The 25,528-nt window shown below is 62.2% G+C and overlaps 1 protein-coding gene across 9 annotated transcripts; it reads left to right on the top strand.

The window, feature by feature from the left end:
• The first annotated feature begins 11,732 nt into the window (after window positions 1-11,732).
• ARFGAP1 (ADP ribosylation factor GTPase activating protein 1) lies at window positions 11,733-23,842 on the top strand. 9 transcript variants are annotated; one of them, XM_043553474.1, is made up of 15 exons: window positions 11,777-11,893; window positions 13,431-13,524; window positions 14,555-14,618; window positions 14,817-14,926; window positions 15,176-15,347; window positions 15,825-15,925; window positions 16,702-16,788; window positions 17,296-17,392; window positions 18,375-18,431; window positions 19,557-19,589; window positions 20,547-20,576; window positions 21,399-21,455; window positions 21,884-21,943; window positions 22,456-22,526; window positions 23,229-23,842. In XM_043553474.1, exons 3-15 carry the CDS (start codon window positions 14,559-14,561, stop codon window positions 23,566-23,568), a joined length of 1,275 nt encoding a protein of 424 aa, XP_043409409.1. In that variant the 5' UTR covers window positions 11,777-11,893; window positions 13,431-13,524; window positions 14,555-14,558; the 3' UTR covers window positions 23,569-23,842. The 9 variants fall into 9 exon arrangements, with proteins under 9 accessions (XP_043409411.1, XP_043409408.1, XP_043409409.1 ...); XM_043553472.1 differs by having other exon boundaries at window positions 11,778-11,893; window positions 22,450-22,526; XM_043553473.1 differs by lacking the exon at window positions 13,431-13,524 and having other exon boundaries at window positions 11,758-11,893; window positions 22,450-22,526.
• The last annotated feature ends 1,686 nt before the right edge of the window (window positions 23,843-25,528 follow it).

The following is a 25,528-nucleotide window of genomic DNA, read 5'->3' as shown; positions in this document are numbered from 1 at the left end:
CCCACGTGCCCCTACCCCACATGCGATGCCCAGCTCTCCCCCTCTGCTTCCCCTCCAGGGCGCAGAGGAAGCACGGGGGTGGCCAGGACAAAAGGCTCTTTAGCTGCGGCCTGACCGGCCATGTGGGACACACTCTGTCCCAGCCCTAGACCCTCCTGGCTGAGACCCAGAGTCTTCAGAAAGCGACCCCCCCCCCCCCCGCACCGACCTGCCCCGTCCAGGGGAACCCGCTGCCCTGGGGCCAGGATAACCTTTCTCCCTTACCTGCAGGCGACCTCTCTGGGGCCCGCTGAGGTGCCCCCCTGTGCACTGGCCACTGCAGAAGTGAGACAGGCAACATGACCCTCCCTGAGCCATGCGAGCCCCGAGGCCACATCCCTCGCCCGGTATATCTATTTCTGCTGCCCTCCTCCTGGGCCACACATCAACCCTGACTGCATCCCACATGCCAAACTCAGCACGTGGAAACCGAAGTCACACTACCCACAAAGCAGCACCACTTTCTGACGTGCAGACTGCAGACCTGATCAGCCCGGGCTCCTCACCGTCCTTCACCCCAGTAAATAGGAAAGGTTGGGGGGACAGGTTGGTGGAGGGGTATTTGCTGATGGAAAAGGCTGGGCTAGGGCAGCAGAAGGGGACTCTGAAGCCCTCCCCCGCCATGAAGTCCAGCTCCTGACGCAATGACTCAGCAGACTGGGAGTGGGGTGTGGGACTCTACGGGGGACAAGACCACACTTGGGAAGCTTGGACTCACCGCCCAAGGTCTTTGACCTTCTTTGCAAGTCTTGACACTTTAAAACACAGCGAGTAAAGGGGCCTCCTAGAAAGATGTTCATCAAAACCTTTTCAGTGAAAAGAACAGGTGGGAATACACAATGGGGCCTCTCAAAGTCAGCATCGCGGACATCACGGGGCAGTGGCTCTCTGCTGCGGGGTTCCCGGGCGCTATGGGGGTCCAGCAGCATCCCTGGGCTCTTCCCACTAGATGCCAGTGGCATCCCCACCAGCCAGAACAATCAAACATGTCTCCAGGCAGAGCCAAATGTCCCCTGGGACAGCCCTCACTGCTGTAAAATGTGGTCCCAATTTTCTCAAAAGGAAGGTGCCATGTAGGCTCCTGGATGACACAGATCCAGGGGTCCAGGGGACGGGATGGCAGGTCTGGTCACCAGCTGACAGTGCATAAGCCCTTGGGCCCTGGACCTTGTCCCATCAGTGCCAGGGCGCGTGGACGATGGCTGTCACCGTGTCATCTGTGGACAGAAGAAGGGACAGCCTGGGGCCCACACGAGAGGCTAACTAACTACCCGTTGTTCCCAACAAGTATCTGGAAAGGGTACTTCCCACCCTGGTGGCTGGAATCCCAGACCGGAATCCTGCACCTGCTGGTGGGGACGTGAAAGTAGAAAACAGGCCACCGCCTCGCAAGGTTAACCTTACGGTTACCATGGGAACCAGCGATCCTCCTTCTAGGCATTCACCGGGGAGAAATGAAACAGCCACACAAAAGCTCGCGCGCGGATGTTTGTAGCAGCGTTATTTGTAACAGCCCAAAGAGGAAACAGCTGAAGTGTCCCTCAACAGATGAACAAACTCCTTGAGATGAGGTCTTTCCAGAACAATAGGATAGTCCTCCGGTGTAAACAGAAGTCAAGTGCTATACAGACTATGCTGTGGGTGAATGTTGAAAACAGCCCATCTAGTGAAGTAAGTCCCAGAGACGGTCCGCTCTCCCTCTTGAACTCGAATGCCGGGCAACGATGGAGCCCGCTGGCCTCCTCCGGAAGGGGGGCGGGGGGCATCAGTTGAGCCATCACTGTTCCAGCAATTCCAGTGCTGCTGGAGGGGCTGGGGTCTGACACGGACCTCCGATGTGTGGGGTCTGCACGGGGTCCGTGGTGTCCTTACACCCCCACCCCACTTGCCGTGGTGGGGCGCACGCGGCTAGGGCAAGGCAGGGGGACCCCCAGAGTGCAGAGTCACCGTTTTACAGATGACCAGGCTCGGACCTGCCCAGGTCACACGGTGGGCAGCGCTGCACCGCGTGGGGACCCCGCCACCTCTGGGCGGTGAGATTCCGGGTAGCGCCTCATCTCCTGTGCCTTCTGGCTGAGCAGTACGGTTCCGCTTCTAGCAAGCTGAGCAATGCCTCACCCTGCGTAGACCCCCAGATGAGAAGACCACAGACGGAGACCCCCAGCTGCCTCATCGGATTCAGGGCAGCCAGAAACCACAACGTGGTCAGTCATAACGAAAGGACAGAGATGGGCGGTGTCCAGGCACTTGTGAGTCTGTTAGGCCCCGCCCAGGCGACACAAGACAATCTCACAGCGGGACCCTTAATTCAATCACATCTACAGAGATCTTTTTTCCAGAGAAGGTCGCATTCACAGGCTCCAGGCATTAGGAGACAGCGGGAGAAGCCCCTGTGCCTAGGGTCCCGGGCGTGGCCATCAGCGAGGTCTGTGTGGGGTCAGCTCACCGCGGCCGGAGGAACCCCTCCACCACCAGCTCACTGGACGCTGCTCTCACCAACCTCCATTGCCGCACACACAGATGTTTTCAGATGAAACTGGGAGAAATTTCTAGCTCTCGACAGCCCCTCCCAGAAGAAGAGGCCGATCCCCAGAACCGCACGGAGGGGCGGCTTGGCCCCTCATCCTCGCCGGATAAAAGGCAGCCCGATGGGTGGGCTGTCGATTCTGCTCTTTCTTTGAAAGAAAACGGCTTTGTCTGCTGTCCAGTTTCCTGCACAAGAGCAAAGAGGAGGAGCCCTTTCGAGTTGTAGCTGGACCCAACATCTCCGTCCTGAAGGAAAAGTACCCCCCTTCGCCAGCAGCATCTGGTGTGTTTCCCGCATGGACGGGCTTGTGCCCCTGAACCTCAGGGGGGCCCAGGACACGTGCTCCTGGCAGCCTCGTAGGGACCGAGGGCCCAGTAGTTCTGCCAACAGACAGCAGGAGGCCAAGCCCTGGAGTTGCTGGGCCTCCATTTCTGGTGCTTTCTGGTCCCTGGGGCCCTGGTGCAGCCTCTCCCCGGCCTGGCCAGCACCTCTCTGCCCTCCAGCTCTCACCCTCTGGGAAGAGGGGACACAACCTTGAGCAAACTTGGAGAGGGCTCTTGCTGAGCCGCATGCACGGTGGCCCTGGGAGTGCCTGGGGCTCCCGGTGCTCCCCCCCGACCCCCCCGTGGCCAGGGGACCTGAGTCTGGAGCTCAGACCGCAGGGTCTGCCTAGTTCACCTCGTCTGCCCCCCAGCATGGCCCCAGCCTCCCCCTGGGCTGAGGGTCATCGTCACGTCTCACACTGTCACGGGCTGTTGCCGCAGTGTGCCCGGGCTGGTACAGGTTCACACGGACCACCTGACACGTGAGTCGGGGACCCAGCACACGGCCGTCTGCTTCGTCTGACGTGCTCTCCGTGGGCCCCCGGAGGTGATGCCTCCTCTGAGGTGAGGACCCTGAACCTCGGGGACATGAGCCGGGTCCAGGGTCACACGGTGGCAGGAAGCAAGCGGGTATCTCTGCCTCTGCGAGCAGAGAGCTGCTGTGAGGAGCCTCATGTGGGCGACGAAAGGCCTCAGGCCTCCCTGCGGCCCAGGAGCACTCTCAGCCCCCAGCCTTGACTGGGATGCATTTATGGTTCCTGATCTGCCCGTCACTGGCCACGTCGGCCTGGGGGTCAGTGAGAGTCAGTTAGTGGCTCTTTGTCTCTCCTGAAATGTCACCGCCCCCCTGTCCGTTCCCCCCCCCCCCCCCCCCCCGGCCACGAGCCTGTGGCTCATCTCCCTTCCAGGCCCCTGGTGCTGTTCTTGTCTGCACACCAGCCCCTCGGGTCTTCCCAGGTGCTCCAAACGGGACATGCCCACACCTGGACCTACACCCCTTTTTCTCCCTGACCCCAGGCCGAGTCCCTGCCTCTCCTGACAAACCACCTGTCTCTGCCCCTGTCCCTTCTTCCTTCCAGCGGCAGCCGAGGCCGTCGGAAAGTAGAAGACGCAGGCAGACCCCTGCCCAGCTGACACCAGCCTCTGTACACTAGCTGTCACTGAGTGGCTTCATGCTGGGTCCTGGGGACACAGAGGCCACTGAGGCGGGCTGCCTGGAGGTGCAAGGTTGTGGACTGGTCGCTCCCCAGTGTCTCTCCTTCTGGCTCCCCAGCTCCTCAGACTGCTGTTTGGTATCCTTCTGATCCTGGGGAAGGAGCTTCCCCCTGGGGCCAGAGCTTGGGGCTCAGATACCGTAGGTGAGCACAGACCATCCTCCGGGCCTGTGATTGGTTCAGAAGTGGACATGTGACGAGAGCCAGCCCAGTGGCAGGGAGTGCCAGGGATGCTGGATGCGAACCAGGGATTTTGCAGCCTCAAAAGCTGCATCTTGGGACCTTAGGAGAAAGAAGAAACTGCAGAGCAGACACAGAAAGAAACCTAGTTCTCGACAATACTGTTGAGCTGTTGGATCAAGCCTTGCCTGAAAGCCAATTTACCACTGGGCCTTTCATCACATGAGTCAATGACTTTGCTTTGTTGTTTACGCCATTTGGGGTTGATTTTCTGTGTCTAGCAACTTGAACCTAGAAGCATTCCTGACTATGAGGGGCGAGGGAGGGGCTGAGGCAGTGCGTGTGGGTCCTCACCGTCTGGGCCCAGGATCTGAGCCATCAGGCCTGCCATCAGAGCAGCTGGCCCGGACTCCGGACATTCCCCGCTGTGATTCCTCGGCCAGTGTGGACGAGCATCGCTCAGCACAGCTGCAAGCTCCTCGGGGCGGAGAGTGGAATGATGGCCCACGGTTTTCGCCAACAGTCGCCCCTCCGCAGCCGCGCACAGCCTCTCAGATCAGCAGAGCCATGCGCTCCGGCATCCCTTCTGTTTCCTTGTGCCCCAGGCCCCAGTCCGTCCTCAGCAACTTTCAGAGGCGTGGCAGAGAGTCAGATGGGGCCGGGCCAGCCAGGCCCTTCTCCACAAGGGGCTGAGTCCTCCCGCCCGGCCGGCCAGAGGCAGGATCCCCGCAGCCCCGGCCTGGAGAAACCCAAACCCCTCTCACCGTCTTCCCTCCAGGTGCAGGACGGACCCGGTGGCGGAGAACCACAGAGAACACACGCAGGGGTCCTCAGGAGGGGACGCACGCTGCCCAGCGCGCCTGTGCTCAGCCCTGCCAACCAGGAAGGAGTTGGAGCCCAGCACGGCAGCGACGTGCATGTGTGTTTATGGCAGGACGAAGGCCAGCGGCCGGGGGGGCACGGCACGGAGAGGCCGTGAGAAATAGGCATGCTGACCGCCGGGCACTCGGTACACAGATTCTGGGAACGACGGGTGAGAATCTCCCGGAACTAACCCAGGCTTCCACTCGGAGACCTAGGCCATAAAAACACACGCGTGCAGAGAGGTCATTGCCTCCGGACGTCCAGCAAAGCGCAAGGATGAAGCAAACTAATAAGAAAACAATAGCGACGATAGCAGAGCGCCCAGTTAGAGAAGCCGTGACGCCGTCACATGTGCCCACGGTTAGGAAGGCTGAAGTTCCGCTGTAAACAGGCCCAGGGGGAGTGCGCAGTGCAGGATGTACGCTTACTGGGGAAAATCAGGCGAGGTAGGTCCGCCCCAAACTTCTTGCCACGGCCACCTCTGGAGGGGCCCGCGCGGGAACCCAAGAGGCCCCGGATGACGCCCTAGGGCTGCAGGCTGTGTCCTTCCAGCTCCGTGAGGTCCCCGCCTGGCCACATGGGTGAGGAGGCTCCCAGCCTCAGCCCGTTCCCACCCAGGACCTCTGGCTTGTGGCTCAAACCTGCTGTGATCTTGGAGCAAAGTGGGAGGCAGCAGTTGGGGCATAGGAGTCTGTCCCCAGGCGCCTCTGGGTGAGGCACACGGAATGATAGGGCGAGGCGAAGGCACGGGGCTGGCCTTCCCAGGCCACGAGGCGGGCCGGACAGGGCAGGGAGGAGGACCCAGAAGAATGAGCATGATTCCCACAAGCAGAGAGCTGGGAGGTGGGGGGTGGGGGGTGGAGGGGGTGGGAAGGCCTGAGTTCCAGGACTGCAGGGGCAGGGTGGTCACCAGACCAGAGCCTGAGCTCCCTGGCGGCCTGGAGACTGACTATGGTGGGCAGCATCTGGGCAGGAAACTGAGTGAATTCCTGGTGGCAGTGGGTGAGCCCAGGGGCCGGGGGGCACAGCGGTTCTGTGCCAGAGAAACCTGGGCCCAGTCCCACACCACCAAGCACAAGCTGTGTGATCTCACATGAGACACTGTGCCTCTCTGAGCCTCTGCCTTCTGCCCTGAATGCTTCCCACTCCTGGGGCTAGAAGGGAGAATTGCAGGGAAGGAGCCTGGCCTCTACAGATGATGGGGCTGTGCCGTCAGCTCTCGCGTCTAGGCATGGCCCAATACGGTTTGGGGCTCTTTTTGGCTGTGGTCATGGTGACCCGGTGTGACTCACCAGTTGAAGTGACCGAGAAGGTGGGAGAGATGAGAGAAAGGAGATGGCCCCAGAGAGACTGCCTGTCTCTCCTTTGCCTCCGCTAAGAGGCACTGGCATCTGTCACAGCAAATGACCACCCCACATGCCAGCTGGGAGGGCTGGGTCCGCCCAGGTTGGGGTCCCTAGGAGCAGGGCCTGGGACTTCGTCTCCTGTGCCACTGGCCACTCGAGGGCTTCTCAGGAGAAGGGCTGGCGGGACACGGGATGGGGCAGGCAAAACCAAGCCAGGGGGTGGTCTCAGCTGGAGACCAGCCTCAACCTGATCTCATGGTGGCGGTGGGGGGGTGTCTAGAGCAGGAAATGCCCCAAAGCCAGTCAGACACCCACCAACAAGGCGCCTCTCCCTTGTACCCCCTTCCTGCCACCGCTATTATCAGAAGCCCTGCGGGTGGTGCAAACCTGGGGGACAGCTAGTCTGGAGGAGGGGAGGGGCTTCTCTGAGCCAGATGCATCCAACGGGCCCACACCTGAGATGGGTACATCGTGGGTGAGGGGTTCCACGAGGAAACCACGGCATCCACTGTGCTCCAGAACCTACACAGGGGCCAGCACTGGCCAGCCTGGGTCCCGCCCCATGTAACCTGTTTTCTCCGTCAGCGAGTACAAAGCCTGAGCCCTGCAGCTGCATTTTGTTGTGATGCACACGCTGCTGGGAACAAATAGGAAGGAGGCCGAGGGTCCCTTATTTCTGTGGGTCTCCTGTCACACGGCCCCCAGGAGGGCTCAGTTCCACCCTGGGATCGGCCCAAACGTCTACCTCAGCAGCACCTGGATCCCCAGACCATGCAGGACCCCACGGTGTCACATCCGCATGACCCACGCGTGCCCGAGAGACGCAGAGCACAGGCCGCTGCCGGCATCCAGCACCTGGTCAGCACCCAGTCAGCAGTGGGCTCAGGCCGTGTCAGCCAACGGGTGGTCCTGGCCTCAGGCGCTCCTGCTGGGAACCTGTACACCTTTCTCATCGTCTAAACAATTCCTGGATATCATGGAGGAGCTGATTCTGGGCCCTGGGGGCCTCCCTGCAGGCCTCCTCCATCCCTCACATGCGTGGGAAATAGCCCCTGCCCGCAGCTGAGATCGGTCCTTGGCCTCTGAGCTGAGCCAAGAGCCCAGAGTGACACCGAGGGCTCTGGTGACATCTGGGGCCAGCCTCAGCCTCTCCTGGTGGCCCCAGAGCCCTGGCCAGTTGATGGCATTAGAGAATGTCATTTCAAGACGCCCTCTGGGCCCGCCATACCCGAGGCCCCCCGCCTGCCCGCAAGCCGGCTGAGGACCAGGAGGCGCGGTGCTGCCAGGGAGGGAAGGGGCGCTGCCCGCGGGCTGGCGGCGGGAGCGCGCGAGGCCCCACACCGCCCCCCGGTGGCCGACTGGGGAACGGCGCGGGTCCGCGATGGGTTTCGGGCGCACGCACGCGCGGGTCCGTGGGTCCCGCCGGGGGACGCGCGGCGGAGGAGCGCTCCGAGGGAGGGCGAGGCAGGCTTTGCGTCTAGCCTTGTCCTGGAGCCCTGGGCGAGGTGCTGCCGGGGGGCGCCTGCGCGTGGGGGCTGGCTGCACTTTTGCTCGCGTTCACCGCGCGACGTTCCAATGAGGCTGACCCCGGGGCCTCTGGGGTTTGAGCGGCCTCAGACCTCATTGTCGCGCTGCTGCCACTGCCCTGGGGTCAGGCGCCCTCTCACAGCCTCTGCAGCTGTGCAGAGCGGACACAGCAGGACCTGCCTCTCCAGGAGGCCTTGGTTCCGTCCGTGCAGATGCTTGACTCGGTGCGATGAAACTGAACCTGACGAGCCTCAGCCACGGACCCATATACACTATACCTGTGCACACGTATGCAGTGGCCACAGGCACATGCGGACATCTGATGCACACAGGTACACATCTGCACAAGCATACACGTCTGCATGCACACGCACATCACAGACTCGAATGCACCTGTACATTTGCACACAACACACACCCCTACACGCACGAGCACACACACATCACATGCACACACATGCCTGATGCACACACGTGCAGACCCAAACACCTTCACAGATGCGTACATATACACGCATGCACACACACGGCCCTCACCAGCCCTGTGAAGCTCCAGCTGTTTCCTCAGGCTCTGTCACCCCTGCTGGCAGCTGGCTGGACCCCCTGGATCCAGCTGACCTAGCTATGGGGCCCAGACAAGGCCAGAGACCGGCTGGGTGTCCCCACCCGGAGACACACCTGGCTACCCCCCCGTGGATGCCCAGCTCCACACACCTGCCTTCTACTCTGAGGAGGCTGTTACAGAAGCTGGGTGCAAACCTTGGCTCCACTGAACTGCCTTTTCGTCTTGGGAGAATTGCTTATTTGTTCTGCAGCTCAGTTTCCTCATCTGAACAATGGGTCATATCAGAGCATGCGTGGTGGTTGTGCCGCTTTACAAGGCCTTCCTTATCAAGCCCAGGGCCTGACTTCGGGAAAGTGCTCAGGAAGTACGGGTTCCTGGCCTGAAAGGGAATTGAAGACTGCCCTTCCCCAGTGGAGAACCCGAGTCAGGACAAAGTGCTGTGATTTGCCCCACCTCCCACAGCGACCTCGCAGATGACCTACACTCCCCGGCTTGCGGGGACTTCATTTCTGCTCACCTGGTGTGGCTGGGCTGGCGCCAAGAGCTCTGCAACTTTGTGTGGCTGTTTCCCTGAGGCTTGCATTTTGCTACCCTTGGCATTCCCTTCAGGTCTATTCACATCAAGAACTTCAAGCCCCCCCCCCCCCCCAGGAAACCACAGACTGATCCTATTACTGTAACTGACAGTTAATGACTGCCTGTGGTTCTCAAAGAGAAATAAATTATCTAAATATTTCAGAGGGAGTAATAAAACATCTTCTGTTTGTAGCCGCACAACCTGCACCATTCACCACTTTATCGCCCAGATGCTGCTGTTGTCAATGAGCGTTTTCTCCTGTTATTTGGACGCTGCGAGAGCCTTGAGATCACAGAAAGCGGCAAACCACGTCCAGATGCTGTTTGCGGTAGGTTTCCCTGTGCTTGCAAGCAGGAAGCCTCTGGTGGTTGTTTGGTCTAGCCGGTGACAAATGACGGCCCCTTCTCTGCCCTGTCCAGGACTGCCTTCCCTTTTCCTCACCTCCTTTTCCACACCTGCTCACCCTTCCCAGCCCACCTCCTCCAAGAAGCCCACTGTAACTAATACGGCCCACGGCTCTCACCCTCTGAACTCGGGGAACCTACAGTTCCAGCCACAGACTCTTGTGCTGCCATCCAGTCTCATGTTGCCACCATGTGGACCCTGCTGGTGCCATCATTCCCGTGAATGCCAGCGGCCCCTCCCTGAGGATTTCCTCTGGCTTTGGCAGGGTGCTCAGGCTCAGCCATCACAAGGCAGGCTGGGAGTTCTGGAAGTAAGCTAAGCACCCACAGCAGCTCTCGGCCAACAGCGGAGGAAAACCCCACTGTGTGCCCACCAGAATGGCTGCCGTGTAAGGACTGACGATCCCAGGTGTTAACAAAGACGTGGAACTCTCTTACTGCGGGTGGAAGACCATTTTGGAAGACTGTCAGGCAATTTCACATGAAGTTCTAAGTACACCTGCCCATCCTCAGCAATCTTGCTTCTAGGTTAAACAAGATAAATTAAAAAATATGCCTTCAAAAAAGACTTGTCCATAAGTGAGGCAGTTTTATTCATAATACCACGTTTTTTAAATGACTCTGGTGTCTAATATGTGGATGAATAAAAAAAATATGCCTTCAAAAAGACTTGTCCATAAATGAAGTAGTTTTATTCATAATATCACATTTTTTAAATGACTCTGGTGTCCAATATGTGAATGGATAAACAAACTGATACTGCACTTTTAAAAAAATAATTTTATTTATTTTTGAGACAGAGACAGAGCATGAGCAGAGAGAGAGGGAGACACAGAATCCGAAGCAGGCTCCAGGCTCCGAGCTGTCAGCACAGAGCCCGACGCGAGGCTCAAACCCACAAACCGCGAGATCATGACCTGAGGTGAAGTCAGACGCTCAACGGAATGAGCCACCCAGGCGCCCCATATACTGCGTTTTTTTGAGAGAAACAGAGAGTGAGCGATCGGGTGAGAGGGGCAGAGGGAGAGAGACAATCTTCAGCAGGCTCACGCCCGGAGCAAAGACCAAAGTGGAGGGGCTCAATCTCACGAACTGTGAGATCATGACCTGAGCCAAAATCAAGAGTACGACACTGAACTGACTGAGCCACCCAGGCGCCCTGGTACTGCATTCAGTGGAATATTCTTAAGTTATGAAAAGGCACGAAGTGCTAACACAGCCACAGCGTGGATGGCTCTAAAAACATCATACCGCGTGATTCCACTTTTATGAAACCCCTGAGACAGATACGCACGACTCCGTGGGATTTTGAAAACATCGTGTTAACGGAAAGAAGCCATTTGAAACAGTACACACTGCATGTCTGTATTTATACAGATTTCTGGAACAGGTGAAACGAAGGTGTGAGGATGAAACGCAAACAGTGGTTGCCTGGATGGGAATGTTCCCTAGCTGATTTAGCCGATCGCGGGGGAGGTTACATTGGGGTAGGCACTGGTCAAGTGGTTCAACGGTACCCGTTACTGACTGCACATCATACCTCAATAAAAACGTTTATACGTGGTCATTCCAAAAGTTACAGGGATGTAGCGTATGCGCAGAAAGCACCAAGTACAAACCAAACAAAAAATCGCTTGCAATTCCCACTCCCCCGACATCAACACTTTTCAGGGTGCTCTTTGCTGCAGGCGCATCGGCACGTATTCGGGGCGCTGCATTCACACCGCTCCGTGCGCGCTCCCGCCCGCGTGCGCGCCGGACCACCCCAAATGGCTCGGGCCCCGTGGCTTCCGGGTGGGCCCCGCCAACGGAGGGCGGAGTCCGGGGGCTCAGCGTCCCCGAGGCGCGCCGTGCCGTCCACCGCACGCACACGCGCGGACTCCGCAACCGCCCGCCCCGCCCCGGGGAGCCCGCCGGCTGCCCCCTCCCCTGCCGCGTCTTCCCAGTCAGCCCCCGACGAGGAAGCTGTCCCGGAATCATCCCGGCGAGAGCAGGCGGGAACGCGTTTTCCGTGCCCGCCTGCGGGAGGGCGGGCGGCCGGGCCCCGCGGGACCCTCAGCGGCCGCACTCCGGCCGCGCCGCGTCCCCATGGCGACAGGGGCGGGGCCTCGCCCCGGCCCGGCAGGCGGAGGCGGAAGTCCGGCCCACCGGCCCGCCCCCCGGCTTCCCGTGATGCCTTGAGAGGCGCAACGTAGTCGGAAGCTGGTGGCTGCGGGGTGGGCGGCCGGCGAGCGTCCCCGCAGCAGCTAGCGGCGCGCCCGAGCCCGGCCGACCCCGGCGGACCCCGGCCGACCCCGGCGCACAGGACCGAGCCCGGACCCCGCCTGGTAAGCGCGTGACCCGAGGCCCCCGGCGCCCGCTCCCCGGTCCGCCTCGGCGGGCGCTCCCGCGCGCCCCCGGCCCGCCGCCCCCACCTCGGGGGCCGGAATCCTCCCGCAGCCGCGGGCCCCGGCGCGGCTCGCCCCTTTCCTCCCTCGGGCGCTGGCGCTGGCCGGGACGAGCGTCCAGTCGGGCCGGGGCTGGAGTCTGGGCGTCTTCCACCCTGGCAAGTCCGGGTTCCGGCCAGCGTGGGAGGGGGTGGTGAGGGTCGGGGGAGGGGGGGCCGGCCGGTCTCCCTTCGCCACCTGTGCTCCCGCCCCTTGGCCGTGGACGACCCCCGCGGGGAGGCAGAAGCAACCCGTTCCTTTTCGGTTCGCGTGGATGGAGGTGAAGCGGATGCGTCCTGTCTGCCCCGGTGATCGGCCTCGTCGCCAGTGTTGAGGAGTAATCGTGCCCGTGAAGTGCGGGCCTAGCACTCCTGCCACGCTCTGGTTACCGCTGTGCAGCAGGGTGACGACGGCCCAGGGGGTGATTAGCTCTGACGTTACCGGCCGGGGTTCGGAGATCGTCTGTGCTTCCACAGGGGTGCTTCGGGCGCTTTCTGTTTGTCCTGGTCACCTGTGTAAGCGCCTTGGACACCGAGCAGCGTCCTCAGCTACTTTTAATGGTAGACATGGAGAAAGTCCCAACTTAAGGACTCAGCTTTCAGCAGTTAGCAAGTGGCTTACCTGATGAACCAAGAAAAGGTGTCCTCGTTTGGTTCAACGTTTCCTGAAGTTATGTCCACCTGCAGAAAGCTGCATTTTACCATCTGGGTTTCAAGCATTAAGGATTTTTTGGGTTGTTTCTCAGGATAAATCTTATTTATGTTTTTGAAAGTTAGGAGGTGTTTTCATGCATCAGAGTTAGCATCTCAGAGGGTTAAAGGATGCTCACCTCCAAACGGGTCACCAAGGGGAGTTCCTTTTAAATCCAAATCAAGTCTTTTAGCTTCCACATGTTACCTTTCTGCTAGTTCTGCAAACATTTGCTCTGCCCAATTTTATTTTACACAGTTTCCAATTCAGAGCAAGCTCAGCCCCGTTCTGGCTTTTGTTTGCCTGTGCCCTCTTGACCAGAATGTGAACCCCTGAGGGAAGCCACAGTCCTCAGGAAAGAGCACAGGGCTGAGTATGGAGACCTGATCGGGCAGGGACGCATGTCAGCCCCACACACCAGCTTGCATGGGCTTCCCCAGTGGCCGCCACAAGACGAATGTGTGGAGAGGGCTTTGTGACTCAGACCCGGCAGGATGTCTCTCCCAAGAGTGTGCGCTTATGTGTCTGTGCCCTTCCTTACCTGTCTGTGCCCTTACCCATCTATGCCGTGCTGTGGCCTAGGTGCTCAGTGTGACAGCAGTATCCCATTTGAATGAGTCTGGCCCAGATTATGGATTCAGGTGTTTGCCCTCAAGATCTGATGCTTTCGGTAGACTGTCACACGCGGCACAGAAAGCCGCAGAGCACAGAGGAGCCTGGGGTGAACTCTGGGTTTTGTTTCTGTCCATTATCAACAACCAGAAACAACTGTTCATTTCTTGCTTGCTTCAACGAACCTCAGAGCAGGAACATCAAAGTTGTGGCCTTCCAGATTTAGAAAGGTCAGTTGTGTGGAGAGTCGGCGTTCCCGTCTGTGACTTAGTTCTGTGTACTAAGGTTAAAGGTGAGATACAGGGCAGGGAAGCTCCTCCTGGGTTGTGTAGGCTGCACGTCGATAGAAGGCGGCAGCCACACCGTCAGTCTGTCCAGGCGGCGGAGAGGTGGCCTGGGGCCCACGGCCAAGTGGTCGTGGTGTGTGCAGAACCACGGTGTTGCTTTATGCCCAGCGCTGTGCTGGCTCCTGGCTCGAATCTTATTATGTCAGTGGTCCTGGTCATGAATTCAGCGGGCCAGGGGTTGAACTTGAACTTTGCCAAAGCTAGGAGATCTGTATGGAGTTGGTTCCGCTCTTCAGCCCGAGTTATGTGGCTGTTGTTCCCGACAGCGTCCCCGTGAGGCAGGGTGGCAGGTCTGTCCTGCCGTGGTCATGCCACCGGTCACCTCCATCACAATGGCCCTACAGAGGACCTACCTGTAGACCCTCCCACAGGTCAGCCTCTCCGCACATCAGTTAGGGCTCCCACTTCTGCCCCACGCTGCCCGCTGGGGAGCGGAAGGTGTGATGCGCAGAGAACCTGGGGCTCCCTGTCTTCCGTGATTATTGGTCCACGTCTGGTGTGTTGGCCTTCGGACGGGCGGTCAGATTTAGTGGCCAGTCTGTGTACATTTTATAAAGACCAGCCCTCGATACAGACTTTCTCAAGACGGGATGTCGTATAGATTGCAGAGCCTCGGTGGTGCGTGATGCTTAAGCAAAGCGGACGCTACTAATTACGTTGTTCTCCATAGTCACATTGCTTTTGGCCTGGGAACATGCAGACTGCTGTAGGTTTCTCTTCGAGTGTGGGGGACAGTTTCCTTGTGTGAGCGGTTCCCCGACGCTGCCTGTAGTAGGTTAGGGGTGTTGCCCAGAGCTTCCAGGCAGCTCAGCGGGGTTTCTTTGAAGCTGTGTGTTATGGTGTCTTTGCCCTAATTGGTCTTCTGGTAAAGTAACCTGTTTGTAAGTTTTTAAAGTTTCTTCTCTCCTTTCAGCACCATGGCCAGCCCACGGACCAGGAAAGTTCTTAAAGAAGTCAGAGCCCAAGATGAAAACAACGTAAGCATCTGCTTTGCTTCGGTGCTTTGAGCTTCAGCAAACCTCTCGGAAGCGACCTGTAGCCTCAAAGCTCGCCCTGTGGCTGCTGGTCTTGAGTCAGTCTCTCACCCGCTCCCTCTTGGGGGCACCTGTGGGGCCTTTGGGGTCCCTGGGCTCTGCCCTGTGTGCCTGGGTGAGTCGCATGTGGTTTCTCTGCAGGTGTGTTTTGAGTGTGGAGCATTCAACCCCCAGTGGGTGAGCGTGACCTATGGCATCTGGATCTGCCTGGAGTGCTCGGGGAAGCACCGCGGGCTTGGGGTGCACCTCAGGTCAGTGCCCTGCTCCCCCCGCACCCCTGGCTCCACGGGGATCCTCGGCCACGGTCGAGGGCCCACTGCTGGGTGTGGGATGATGAACCAACACTTGCCACCTTGCTGGCTCTGTCTGCCCTCGGCATCGCGGCCAGGCTTCCGCCCCGGGGGAGCTCAAGTGTCATGTCCACGCCCTGGTTGGGGCGGGCGTGGGGGGCGGCTCCTGGGTACCCAGTGCTGCTAACTAGATCGGTGCCCGGCTTCTAGCTTTGTGCGCTCTGTTACCATGGACAAATGGAAGGACGCGGAGCTCGAGAAGATGAGAGCCGGGGGGAACGCGAAGTTCCGAGAGTTCCTGGAGTCTCAGGAGGACTATGACCCGTGCTGGTCCCTGCAGGAGAAGTACAACAGCAAGGCCGCAGCCCTCTTCAGGGACAAGGTGGGGACAGGCTGACCAGCCGTGCCAGGGGCCTGCCTGCTGGCTGTTGTCTGGGTGTTGGCATTCTTCTGTGGACGCTGATACGCCTGCGGACAGGACATGCGGGCCGCCTCGTTCCACTCGGGGGCGGGTGGTGTGTCATTGGCGGGGGTAAGGACGGGCCTTCCCCACACCCTCTGGGGGAGCATCGCGTTCCCACATCTCTCTGTGGTGGCCACACCATCCCAGGACGGCCACGCCTGCCGGAGGAACCATGTCACTCGGGGTTGGAGCCGCTGCCTGGGAACTCACCGGCACCGCTGTTCGCTGCAGCCGGCGTGAGACCCAGTCGGTCTTGCTGTTGACGTGTGTCAGGGTGGCCCCAGCCCGTGGCCGCTGAGCCTGGGAGGGGCTGGGAGCAGGATATGCTGGAGCGGGTGATGTTGCCGGTCCCTCCTGGCAGTCGCAGGCTCTCTGATCCCTGTGCCCCCTTGGCAGGTGGCCGCCCTAGCTGAAGGCAGAGAATGGTCTCTGGAGTCCTCGCCTGCCCAGAACTGGACCCCACCCCAGCCCAAGGCGCTGGCGACCACTGCCCACCGGTAGCTGCTCCTCTTATCTGGCTCCGCGCTGTTCTCGGCCCAGCCTCGATCTTGGCCCTGATCTTAGCTCAGGATCCCCTTACCGTTGCGGTGACGGCTCATGTTGTGAGACACGCCCAAAAGTCAGTGGGAAAGAGAACGTTCTAGGTTGCCGAAGCAACACAGGCTTTCGGTAGAAACGCAAGCGTACAGTTGTGCCTGAGGTAGAAGCTGGTACCTCCCCACCTCCCAAGGGCCCGTTCAGTGCAGGCTCTTCCAGACGCCTGTGACACGTGTGCATCTCTGGGAAGCGGCCTTTGTCCTCTCGGAGGGTGGCCCGCCCCCCCGTGTGCAGCTATGCTTTGGTCAGGCTGGTCCCCGCGGCACATCCCGTGTCCTCTTGCATGGCCGAGGCGTTGTTCCGGGGTGGCCGGTCTAGAGAAGGCTCCCTGTTTGCACCGGGGGTGCCCAGGCCACCCACCCCGCTGCCACTGCTGGGGTGCTTGCTTCAGCCTCAGTCTCACCAGCCTCTGGGCTGCTTCCCTGCCGGCACGGGCAGGATGGAGCTGCTCTCGGGGTCCCTTTGCGGACCCAGCTGGGGCTACAGTGTGTTTGGCCACTGAGCCTGAGCTGCCTTTGGGACAGAGCTGGAGGCCAGCGGGCCTCAGGTGCTCCATTCTTGGAGGAGCCCAGTGTGACCTGGTGGGGAGATAGCACCTCCCAGAGACCCACCTGGTTCCCTCAGGCACCTGCCCGACCTCCCTCGGCCGCATTGAACTTTGACTCTCCCGTTTCAGGGCCTCTGGCCACCCACAGAGCTCCACCGGCTCCTCAGACAAGGCGTTTGAAGACTGGCTGAATGGCGATCTCGGCTCCTACCAGGGGTGAGGCCGCGGGCAGCAAGGAGTTTGGTGGCTGGATGGCTCAGGGTGGGGTCCCTCCGGGCGGGACTGTCCCCCAGCCGTGGGCTGGGGCCCATTGCTGTGTGCAGGGTCTGCGTGCAGTTGTGGGTCCTGAACTGCTGTCCCTGGGCCAGCCCAGGTTTGAAGCGCGGTTTTGAGTGGAGAGAAAGCCCAACGTTTAGAAGGAAAAAAGAACGCAACCTGACGCGTAAACGAGTTTTTGTCGCCGGAGCTGTCAAATAACTTCAACACTTTTTGCCGTAACCGCCTGCGGGCTGTGGGTCCGGCCGGGGGCCCCGACTGAATGCAGCAGGAGGGTCTTTTTCAGTGAGCAGGGGGTAGCCTACCCCATGCCTTCCCCCCCCCCCAACCGCTGTGGATACACGTACTCTGGGGGGGGGGGGGTCCCCCACCTCCGTCTGGGGTCTGGGGGCCTCTTGTCCCGAGGCCGTCGGGAGCAGTGGGGCTGCGCCTGTGTCTCCCTGTCAGGGCCCAGGAGAACCGCTACGTCGGGTTTGGGAACACAGTGCCCCCCCCCAGGAGGGAAGACGACTTCCTCAGCAGTGCCGTGTCGTCCCTGTGCTCGGTGAGGACTGCGTCTTGCCCCGGGGACCGCCCTCTGCAGGAGGCCTGTTTTCTTTACAGCCAGGTCCATTCGCCTGGTGCATTCAGGTCCCCACGCGCAGAGAGCTTTCTTCACTGTGACTACGAGATCCTTGTTTCCAGTGAATGGGGGAGGGGTTCTTCAGAGCACGACTTTCTGTGTGGCACCTGCCCGGTCCCCCTCTGTCCTGGCAGAGCTCCGGGCACAGCGGGCAGCTGAGCCGTGTGGGCTCTAGCACCCTCGGAAGGGTGCCCGCTGCCCTTGGCGGCCTGGGGAAGGCCTGCCGGGGCGCTGGGCAGCCGAGGTCACTGCTCCAGGGTGGAAAGGCATGCCTCCAGCCGACAGCCTGCTGCCTGAGAGTTTCTCTGTGAAAAAACAGACCCCCGCCCATACGGGGCACGTGCGTGTTTCCATGTCCCCTCCTGCCGCGTTTTAGATCTCACACAAGAAGCTGAACGCAGTTGTCTCATTGTTTGGGGGGAGGAGGCTCTGTTGGGAAGCTGAGGTTTAAGTGAGCCATTTATGTTTTTAAACGGTCTCGATTGGATTTGGAGGCTCGGGGGGAAGCCTCGAACTCGGGCAAAGAGAACAGGCGTCTCTACAGACTGGGTGCCAGGCCCCTGCCCCTTGAGGAGAGGTGGGGGGCGGAGAGCAGACGAAAGCATGGCCACGTGCTCGACGTGAGGTCCGGACAGTCAGGGCTGGGGAAGCGCCGCAGAGTCGCGGGCGCTGTCCCGGCTGCCGTGGCCACCGGTCGGGTGCATGGTGTCCAGGCATGCCTGCGGCGGGAACCCGTTCTTCGTGGGAGGCCGGGCTGCAGCTGTGGACAGGGCCCCGTGGGGGCGGCCTTCCTGCGGAGCTGGGTGCGGACGCGGGCAGCCCCTCCGCTGAGAGGTGGGCGGCGTGGCAGATGGAGCCTGCCTGAGAGGCGCCCCCGCAGCCTCACCGCGGCCTCTCTTTTCAGGGCTGGAGCAGTTTCACCACCGGAGCGAGCAAGTTTGCCTCGGCTGCCAAGGAGGGTGTGAGTAGCCCGCCCCAGTGCTCCGCCCGTAGGACCCAGGCGGGCTGGGTTGCTCTGGGGTCTGGGGGTGCGGAAGGGTCTTGAAGGGGCTCCAACCGACGGTTGGAGAGCATTCCCAGGCCCAGGCTGTGCGCCATTGGCCCGGAGCCTCTGAGGCCACGGCAGACCTCAGGGCCACATCGTTCTCTGCTCTGTAGCGGCCACCCACCTCCGTGTCAGGGCGGCACTGTTTGCAGAGGGCCAGCGGCCCTAAGAGATGCGTGCCATCTTGTGGTGGGGCATGTCGTGACCCCTGTAGGCTGAGTGGTCCTGCCGGCCTTCGAGGTTCTGCTGCTGGGCACAGAGCAGCGTTTGTGCAAGCCGACCTTTCTCTCACCCTTGCCATAGCGACGGGGTTAGGGATCTTGTCAGGACAAGGGGAGAGTGGGCCTGTGCTTGGAAAAGAACAGGCCAGAAACCTGTCTGGGGATGTCAGCCTGGAGAGGAGGCTGTGGGTGGGGTCCAGCGGGTTGCCCGGCCAGTGTGGCCGTGCTGAGGAAGGTAACCCCAAGAAGGGAGAGCCCTGGGCAGGCTCTGGGCTGGAGTGACGTCGCTGTGGACACTTCTCAGTGGGCCCCGTGGGCCACTGTGCCCAGCATCCTGCCCTGCCTAGCCTGGGAGGAGCTCAGTGTTGAGGGGCCCAGGCCCTGTGGCCCCGGTGCTTCAGCCTCTGCTGGTTGTCTCTGTGGCCTTGGCCTTGGAAGGTGCAGCACAGGGGTGCAGGTGTCTTTCAGCTGGAGTCTTCCTTAGTGGCGGGGGTGCCGTGCTAGGGCGAGCTGTGTGACTGCCCTGGGTGCCGAGTAGGTGGTATGGTCTGGGCCGTGGGAAAGCCCCTAGGTGACGGCTGGGGTGGCCACCGCCTCCTGGTGGGCCGGCTGCCCCAGGCTCGTGTGCCGTGTGGGTGTCCCTCCCGATGGCCTTCCTCCGACAGGGAGCTGGTGGCCTCGTGCTCCAGGAGCTACTGTGGGGTGGGTGGCTGTCAGCAGACAGACTTAGGCCAGAGCTTTGTCTCAGCCCTGCGGAGGTGCAGCCTGGGGCCCGGCGTTGGGACAGGAGATCCGAAAGCCACGTCGATTTTCTTTTCAGGCAACGAAATTCGGATCTCAAGCAAGTCAGAAGGTAACAAAGGAAGCTTCTGTGTTCTGTGCTGTTAAAATTCCTGGTCTGATGTCCTGTTGGTCTTTGGACTCTGCCTGGTGTGCCCTCCTTGGGCCGTGTGCTTGGGGGAGGGGACGTGTCTGTGGCTCAGGTGTGGACAGGCCTGTGCTCCCGCACTTGGCCCAGGCTCCCACGTCCGTGTGCAGGTGGGTAAGAGGCCGCATCTGCCTGGGGCCTGCAGGGCTAAAATCACCCCTCCATCGCAGCCCGGGCCCTGCACAGCTGGAGGGCCCCTGTGCGGTTGGCGGAGGGAAGCTGGGTGCTGCTGAGGCTGTGCGTTGTGGGGAGGGGGGTAGGCAGCCGCACGCAGGCCGAGCCCAGCCCTTCCTTGGGATGGTGGGTCTGGGTTCTAGGGAAATAGCATCCTTCCCCGGGGAGTGCGTTCTCTCTGTGGGCGGCGGTTGGGGGCCTTGGGCCTTGGCCTTTTCCTTCAAATCTTGGTAGCCCCAGCAGTCCCCAGGGGGTACTGGAGCTGGGCCGCCTGTGTCTGCTGTTGGGAGTCAGGACTGTGCAGGAGGCAGCAGCCCTGGAGGCGGTCCCAGGCGGGAGGATGGTTGCTTCTGCAGCAGAGCCTGCCCGAGGGTGATTTCTCACCCGGCCCCCCTCCCGGGCTCCTGGCTCGCTCGCTCGCTCTTGCGGTCCCGGGAGTTGCACGTTGGGAGTGGAAAGCAGTGAGGTCTGATGGCAAGAAGTGTGTACTCAAAGCCCCTTTTGGGGACACCTGCGGGGGTGACGCCATGAGAACGTGAGGCTATTAACATGTTTGGATGTGCTTCCTGGTCTATGTCAGATGCTCCTAGCGCCCGCGCTGTCTCTCTCTCTCTCTCTCTCTCTCTCTCTCTCTCTCTGTCTCTCTCTCTTTTATCCCCCCACCCCACTCTCTGCCCCCCAACCCGCTCCCTTGCTGTCTCGGTAAAGTTTTGGGGCTCCAAGCAGCAGCCAGAGCCGGTAAGGCCCGAGCCTGTTCTCGTGCATGCCTATCCCCGTCTCTGTGCTCATCACTTGCTTTGCCCTGAGCTGTTCTGGACTGTGGCCTGTCGTGTGTCCTCGCTTACGTGTGTGTACCCTCGGCGCTCCTCGCCAGCCCGCTGGGCCCGTCTGGCCCGCTCGTGGTTCTCTGGAGTCGGGAACCGGGGACGTTGCTTTTGCCGGGGCACCAGGAGCTGCTTGGCAGGATTTTCATTTCCCGGCTTGATCACCTCGAGCCAAAGCACTGGAAGGAGCGAATCCCGGTGGCAAGCGTTGGGCGCCCACGTGGCTACCCGGTCCACCGAGGCTGCTGCTGCTTGACGTGCTCTTGGCTGCCCCGTCGTACCCCCCCCCCCCCCACCAATCACCTGCCTTGGCTCGTCCTCCGGCTCCGTCCCCTTTGCTCTGGTGACCGTGGGTGCGCCTGCCTGCGTTCCCGTCGAGGGGGTAGCGTGGGACCTGTAGCCCGCATGGCGGTGGTCTTCGTGGGCCGGGATCGCGGGGGCTCTGCTGGGAACACTTGGAGGTGGCCACCGGCTGGGGCGGGCTCCCAACTACTTGCTGCCTCTCTGAGCCTCTCTGTCTGGAGCGAGGAGGCCTGGGACGGTGGTCTGTGGCCGCCCCACAGCCAGCGTGCCCGGGGGCCGCTCCTAGCGCAGCGCCAGGAGCGCGGGAGGCATCTGTGTGCTGCCGGGCCGCTCACCGTCTCCCGCCTTCCCTCTGTCGTGGCCACCATGCCAACCCAGGCCCTGGGGGACACCCTGCCTGGGGAGCTCCCCTGACTTGTCCCTGTTTGCACAGGCTTCGGAGCTGGGCCACAGTCTGAACGAGAACGTCCTCAAACCCGCCCAGGAGAAGGTAACGTGGCCCTTGGCCCCCGGTGGGCCCTCGTCCAGGGGAGCAGCTGGTGTAGGGGGCTCTGTCCATCAGCTCCTGCTCGGCGGGGGGGGGGGGGGGGGGGGGGGAGTCCCTCTCTCCTGTGGGGACCCAGCTGACCGAGCGCGGGAAGCTCTCGCGGGCTGGGGACCTCGGGCATTGTCGGTCTGTCCTCGGGGGGTTGTCGGTGACGCAGTCCTCTGCTAGGGAGGACGCCGCATTAAACCAGCCTGGGCTGGAGTCGGTGGCCCCGGCGCCTTCACGTCTGGGGAGGGGGCAGCCTAGGGGGGAGATAGGGTCCCACGCGGCTGCTGCCACAGGGCTCTTCAGTTTGCGTCGGTCCTTTGTCAGAAACGGGCGACCGCGTGGCTTCCGCCGCTCCGCTAAAGGTGCTGTTTTAACCCGCGCAGGTGAAGGAGGGAAAGATTTTTGAGGATGTGTCCAGTGGGGTCTCTCAGTTGGCGTCCAAGGTAGGGCGGGCCCCCCGGGCGCCGCTGGAAGCCGGTCTCCACATTCCGGGGCGCCCGGAGCCGAGCGCGGGAAGGGGCTGAGCGCCCGCTGGCGCGCGAGGAGGGTCAGAGAGGCCCCGCGGCGCCGGCGCCACAGGAATGTGGAGACAGCTTGACGCGGCTTCCGTCCGTCCGCTAACCTGTCGCTTCTTTTTCTTCTGCCCTTGTTGTGCTGCCGCTGCCCTTTCCTTGGTGAGTGCCGACCTTGACGCTCCGCGAGGGCGTGCAGGGGCCTTCGCCTGCTCGGCGTCTCCTGGAGCTGCTGAGCCCCGGGCCTCTCTGTGCCCGTGGGCGTCCCTGGCCACCGGCCGCCCCGGCGGCGGGGGGGGCGGGGGGAGTGTGGGACAGCGGGGCCCTAAGCCCCTGCCACGCTGCTTGCGTTTCTGAGCCTCTCGGGGGCTTTGAGTGAAAGGCCGTGTGTGCTGTGCATGAGGACCCTGCTCAGCTGCCTCCTCTGTCCCTCCTAGGTCCAGGGGGCCGGCAGTAGGGGCTGGCGGGACGTCACCACCTTTTTCTCTGGGAGAGCGGAGGACCCCTCGGACAGGTATGCTGCTGCCCCCGTCCCTCTGTCCTGAAGGCAGGGGCCCCCTTTCCCTGGGTTTCTTCCCGCAAGGTCTCTGGGGGCACGTCACCCCCGGGGGTGCAGGGGTTGCGGCAGTCCCCAGAGCCGGCTGGCAGCCTGACCTCTTGCTCTGGCCCCCGCGCTCAGTGTGGCTGTACCCGGGCCCCTGAGGGATGGGCTCAGGGGTTCAGTCTGGAGACGGACGCTGAGCCCTCGCGTGCGGTCTCGGGTCCGGTGGGTGGACGCTGTCCCCTCGCTTACTGTCCGCTTGGGGCCGGCTGTGCAGGGAGAACTCACACCGTGTGTCTTCCTGACGTTCTGTCCCGAGGTTTGGGTAGCGTGACTGCGCGAGGGGGCCCATTGGGGGCACCCTCTGGACCATGTGGGGCCTGAGCACTTGGGGTCAGGGGGCCCGTTGGGGGCACGAGAGGCCTTGTTCCCTCAGTCACCGGGACGTGCTTCTTGTGGGGTAGGCCTGGCGGAGCTGGGCTCTGGCTGCAGGGGGCCCGCCCAAGTCCTTCCAGAGGGTTCTGTGCCCTCAGCTCCAAGGCAGAGCCGCCCTGAGCTCTGGTGTGGACGTCGGCTCCGGGCCCTGAGCCCCATCTCGGGGAGGACACTGGGGAGCACGCCGGGGGAGGGCCAGGTGGCTCTGGCTGGTCCTCAGTCTTCCTCTCTCCCCCCAAGACCCCCGGAGGGCCAGAGCTACCGGAGCGGCGGTGGGGACAACCCCCAGAACACCGTCGACCAGAGCTTCTGGGAGACCTTCGGGAGCGCCGACCCCGCCAGGGGCCACAGGTCCCCAAGCAGCGACAGCTGGACGTGCGCGGACGCCTCGGCCGAGAAGCGGAGCTCGGACAGCTGGGACGTGTGGGGCTCGGGCTCCGCGTCCAACAACAGGAACAGCGACAACAGCGACCTCGGGGAGGCCTGGGGGGGCGGCGGGGAGGGCAGAGCCAAGGCCCCCAAGAAGGCGGTGCCGCCGGCGGCTCCGGCGGACGAGGGCTGGGACAACCAGGACTGGTAGGCCCCGCCGCGCACCGGCCCCCAGCAGCTGGGACGGCCACCGCGTCTGCACTTGGTCCCCACGTCTCCTCCCGTCTCACCCAAGAAACCAGCTGTGGCGCGAAGGCGGCACCTCGGGCGGGAGCCTGCGGGCGGGGCGCCCGCTCACGTGGGCACTGGCCCTCCTGTGGTGGCCTGGCGACGAGGAGGGCGGGGTCCCGCCCCCGCGGGAGGCAGGCTGCGCCATCGTTCCCGTAACGCCCTCGCTAATAAACCCTCCCGAGTGGCCGCACCGCGGCCCGTGCAGCGTCATGACGCGGAACGTGTGCTCTCTCTCCAGCGCCTCAGCCCAGGCCTCTTCTGGTCGGGGCTTCTGAGGACCCTGCTCTGGGTCCTCCGTGTAGAAATCCAGAAGGGACGCCGGGGCTGGCGCTGCTGACCGCCCACCTCGCCCTCCTGGCCCTTGGTCACCGCCTGTCCCTCTCTCCTGTGTCACCTCTCCAGGCCTCCGTGCGCGGCCACGCACACCCCAGGGCCTCTGGCCTCGTCCCCGACGCCCAGGCCTCCTGTCTGCGCTTGGGCCTAGGGCAGCACCCCGGGATGGCCCGGACGGCTGAGCAGCAGGGACGTGAAAGCGGGGGAGGGATGCCAGCACGTTCCTGTCTGAGCCGGGCTGGCCCCCAGCCAGGTGTGGGGGCGTGTGGCGCGGGGGGTGGGCTCCCCGGGGCCTGCCCTTTCCGGGGCTCACAGACGAGCAGCACGTGGCGCTGTCCCGGGTTTGTTTCCACGTTCGGAAGCCGCCCCGGCCGTCTGAGGCGAGGAGGGAGTTCCCGCTGGGCTGGGCCACCGGCGCCCCGTCCCTGCCAGCGCGTCCTGCGCCCGCGGCCTGGCCTGCAGCGTCGTTTGCGTCTCCTTGTCACGGCCTAGTACTAACGGGTCGTTCTCCCGTCAGTGTGACGCGCCTGCATGCGACTCTCGGCTGTGGTGCCTGCTCTCCTGCACCTGCCTCCTGACCCTTACGTGGCTGTCAGCCAACCTCTGACCCGGTGCCGCGTGTGCCTCGGTCCTGGCGTGACTCGTGCGGGATGTGGCCCCTCTGTGCTCTGGACGCTGCTAGCCGTTCATGTCACGGGACAGGCCGGCCCAGCGTGGACGCTTGGCGGCAGCCAGGCCGTGACCGCCCGTGTCAGGTCTGGGGCGTGTGATGGGCCGGCGTGTCACGGCCTCCCGGCCCACGGCTCTCCCTGTAGGAGACAGCTGTCGGGGGACAGGGACACCCAGTGTGGAGCACCTGCGGTGTTTGGCTGCCGTATGGGGATGTCGGTCACTGAGCCGGCGGCCTCTGTACCCGGATCAGAGGTCAGAACCTCAGGGTGATGAGAGGCCCCGTGGTCGGTCTGCCGTCCTGGGAGCGAGCGTCACAGGGTGCCGGTGCTCAGGAGAGTGCTCGGGGCCAGCTGTCACCCTACGGGCATCCTCGGGTCGGTGCCCTGTGGGACGTGGGTTTGACTTCTGCACTGGAACCTCCTCCGTCAGGGTGGGAACCGGGGGCTCTGCTGTCGGCCCCGGGGGCTTCGGTGGCCGACGCTCAGGCCGTTCCTCTTCAGTAAATTCTCGTCTGGGAGGCCACGCTGAGAGTGAGTTTCTTTGTCATGCTGAGTGCAGTGGTCAGGTCTGTGCTGTATCTTCAGACGTGGTCTGGCCAAGGGGGTGTTCTCCCAGACCCCTCCTGGGGTGCTGGGATGCGGTGGTCCAAGACCCTTAGGGTGGCAGACCGATGCCCTTGGTGCTGTGCCAGGTGGAGCCCGGGTGGGGTGCCCGCGGCCACAGGCTGTGTTGGCTGAGGGCTTGGGCGGTGGTCTGGTGCTCTCCTGTGCAGGGGTCACTGGCACATGGGAACAGAGTGACCTGGGTGAGTGCCCCAAAGGCCACTTTCAGCATGTGCTTGCAGATGGGACGGGCTGGGCGGGGCCTGGGGCTCT

Source organism: Prionailurus bengalensis, chromosome A3 (genome assembly GCF_016509475.1).
Source record: "Prionailurus bengalensis isolate Pbe53 chromosome A3, Fcat_Pben_1.1_paternal_pri, whole genome shotgun sequence".
In the NCBI taxonomy this organism is placed as follows: domain Eukaryota; kingdom Metazoa; phylum Chordata; class Mammalia; order Carnivora; family Felidae; genus Prionailurus; species Prionailurus bengalensis.
The sequence above is the reverse complement of the archived record's forward strand: the minus strand, read 5'-3'. Positions and strand labels throughout refer to the sequence as shown.

Coding starts and splice junctions, on each gene's coding strand:
- ARFGAP1 (XM_043553473.1), top strand. CDS start 14,559: ATGGCCAGCCCACGGACCAGGAAAGTTCTTAAAGAAGTCAGAGCCCAA. Junction 14,619..14,816: donor GAGCCCAAGATGAAAACAAC/GTAAGCATCTGC, acceptor GTTTCTCTGCAG/GTGTGTTTTGAGTGTGGAGC. Junction 17,393..18,374: donor CCGTGTCGTCCCTGTGCTCG/GTGAGGACTGCG, acceptor CTCTCTTTTCAG/GGCTGGAGCAGTTTCACCAC.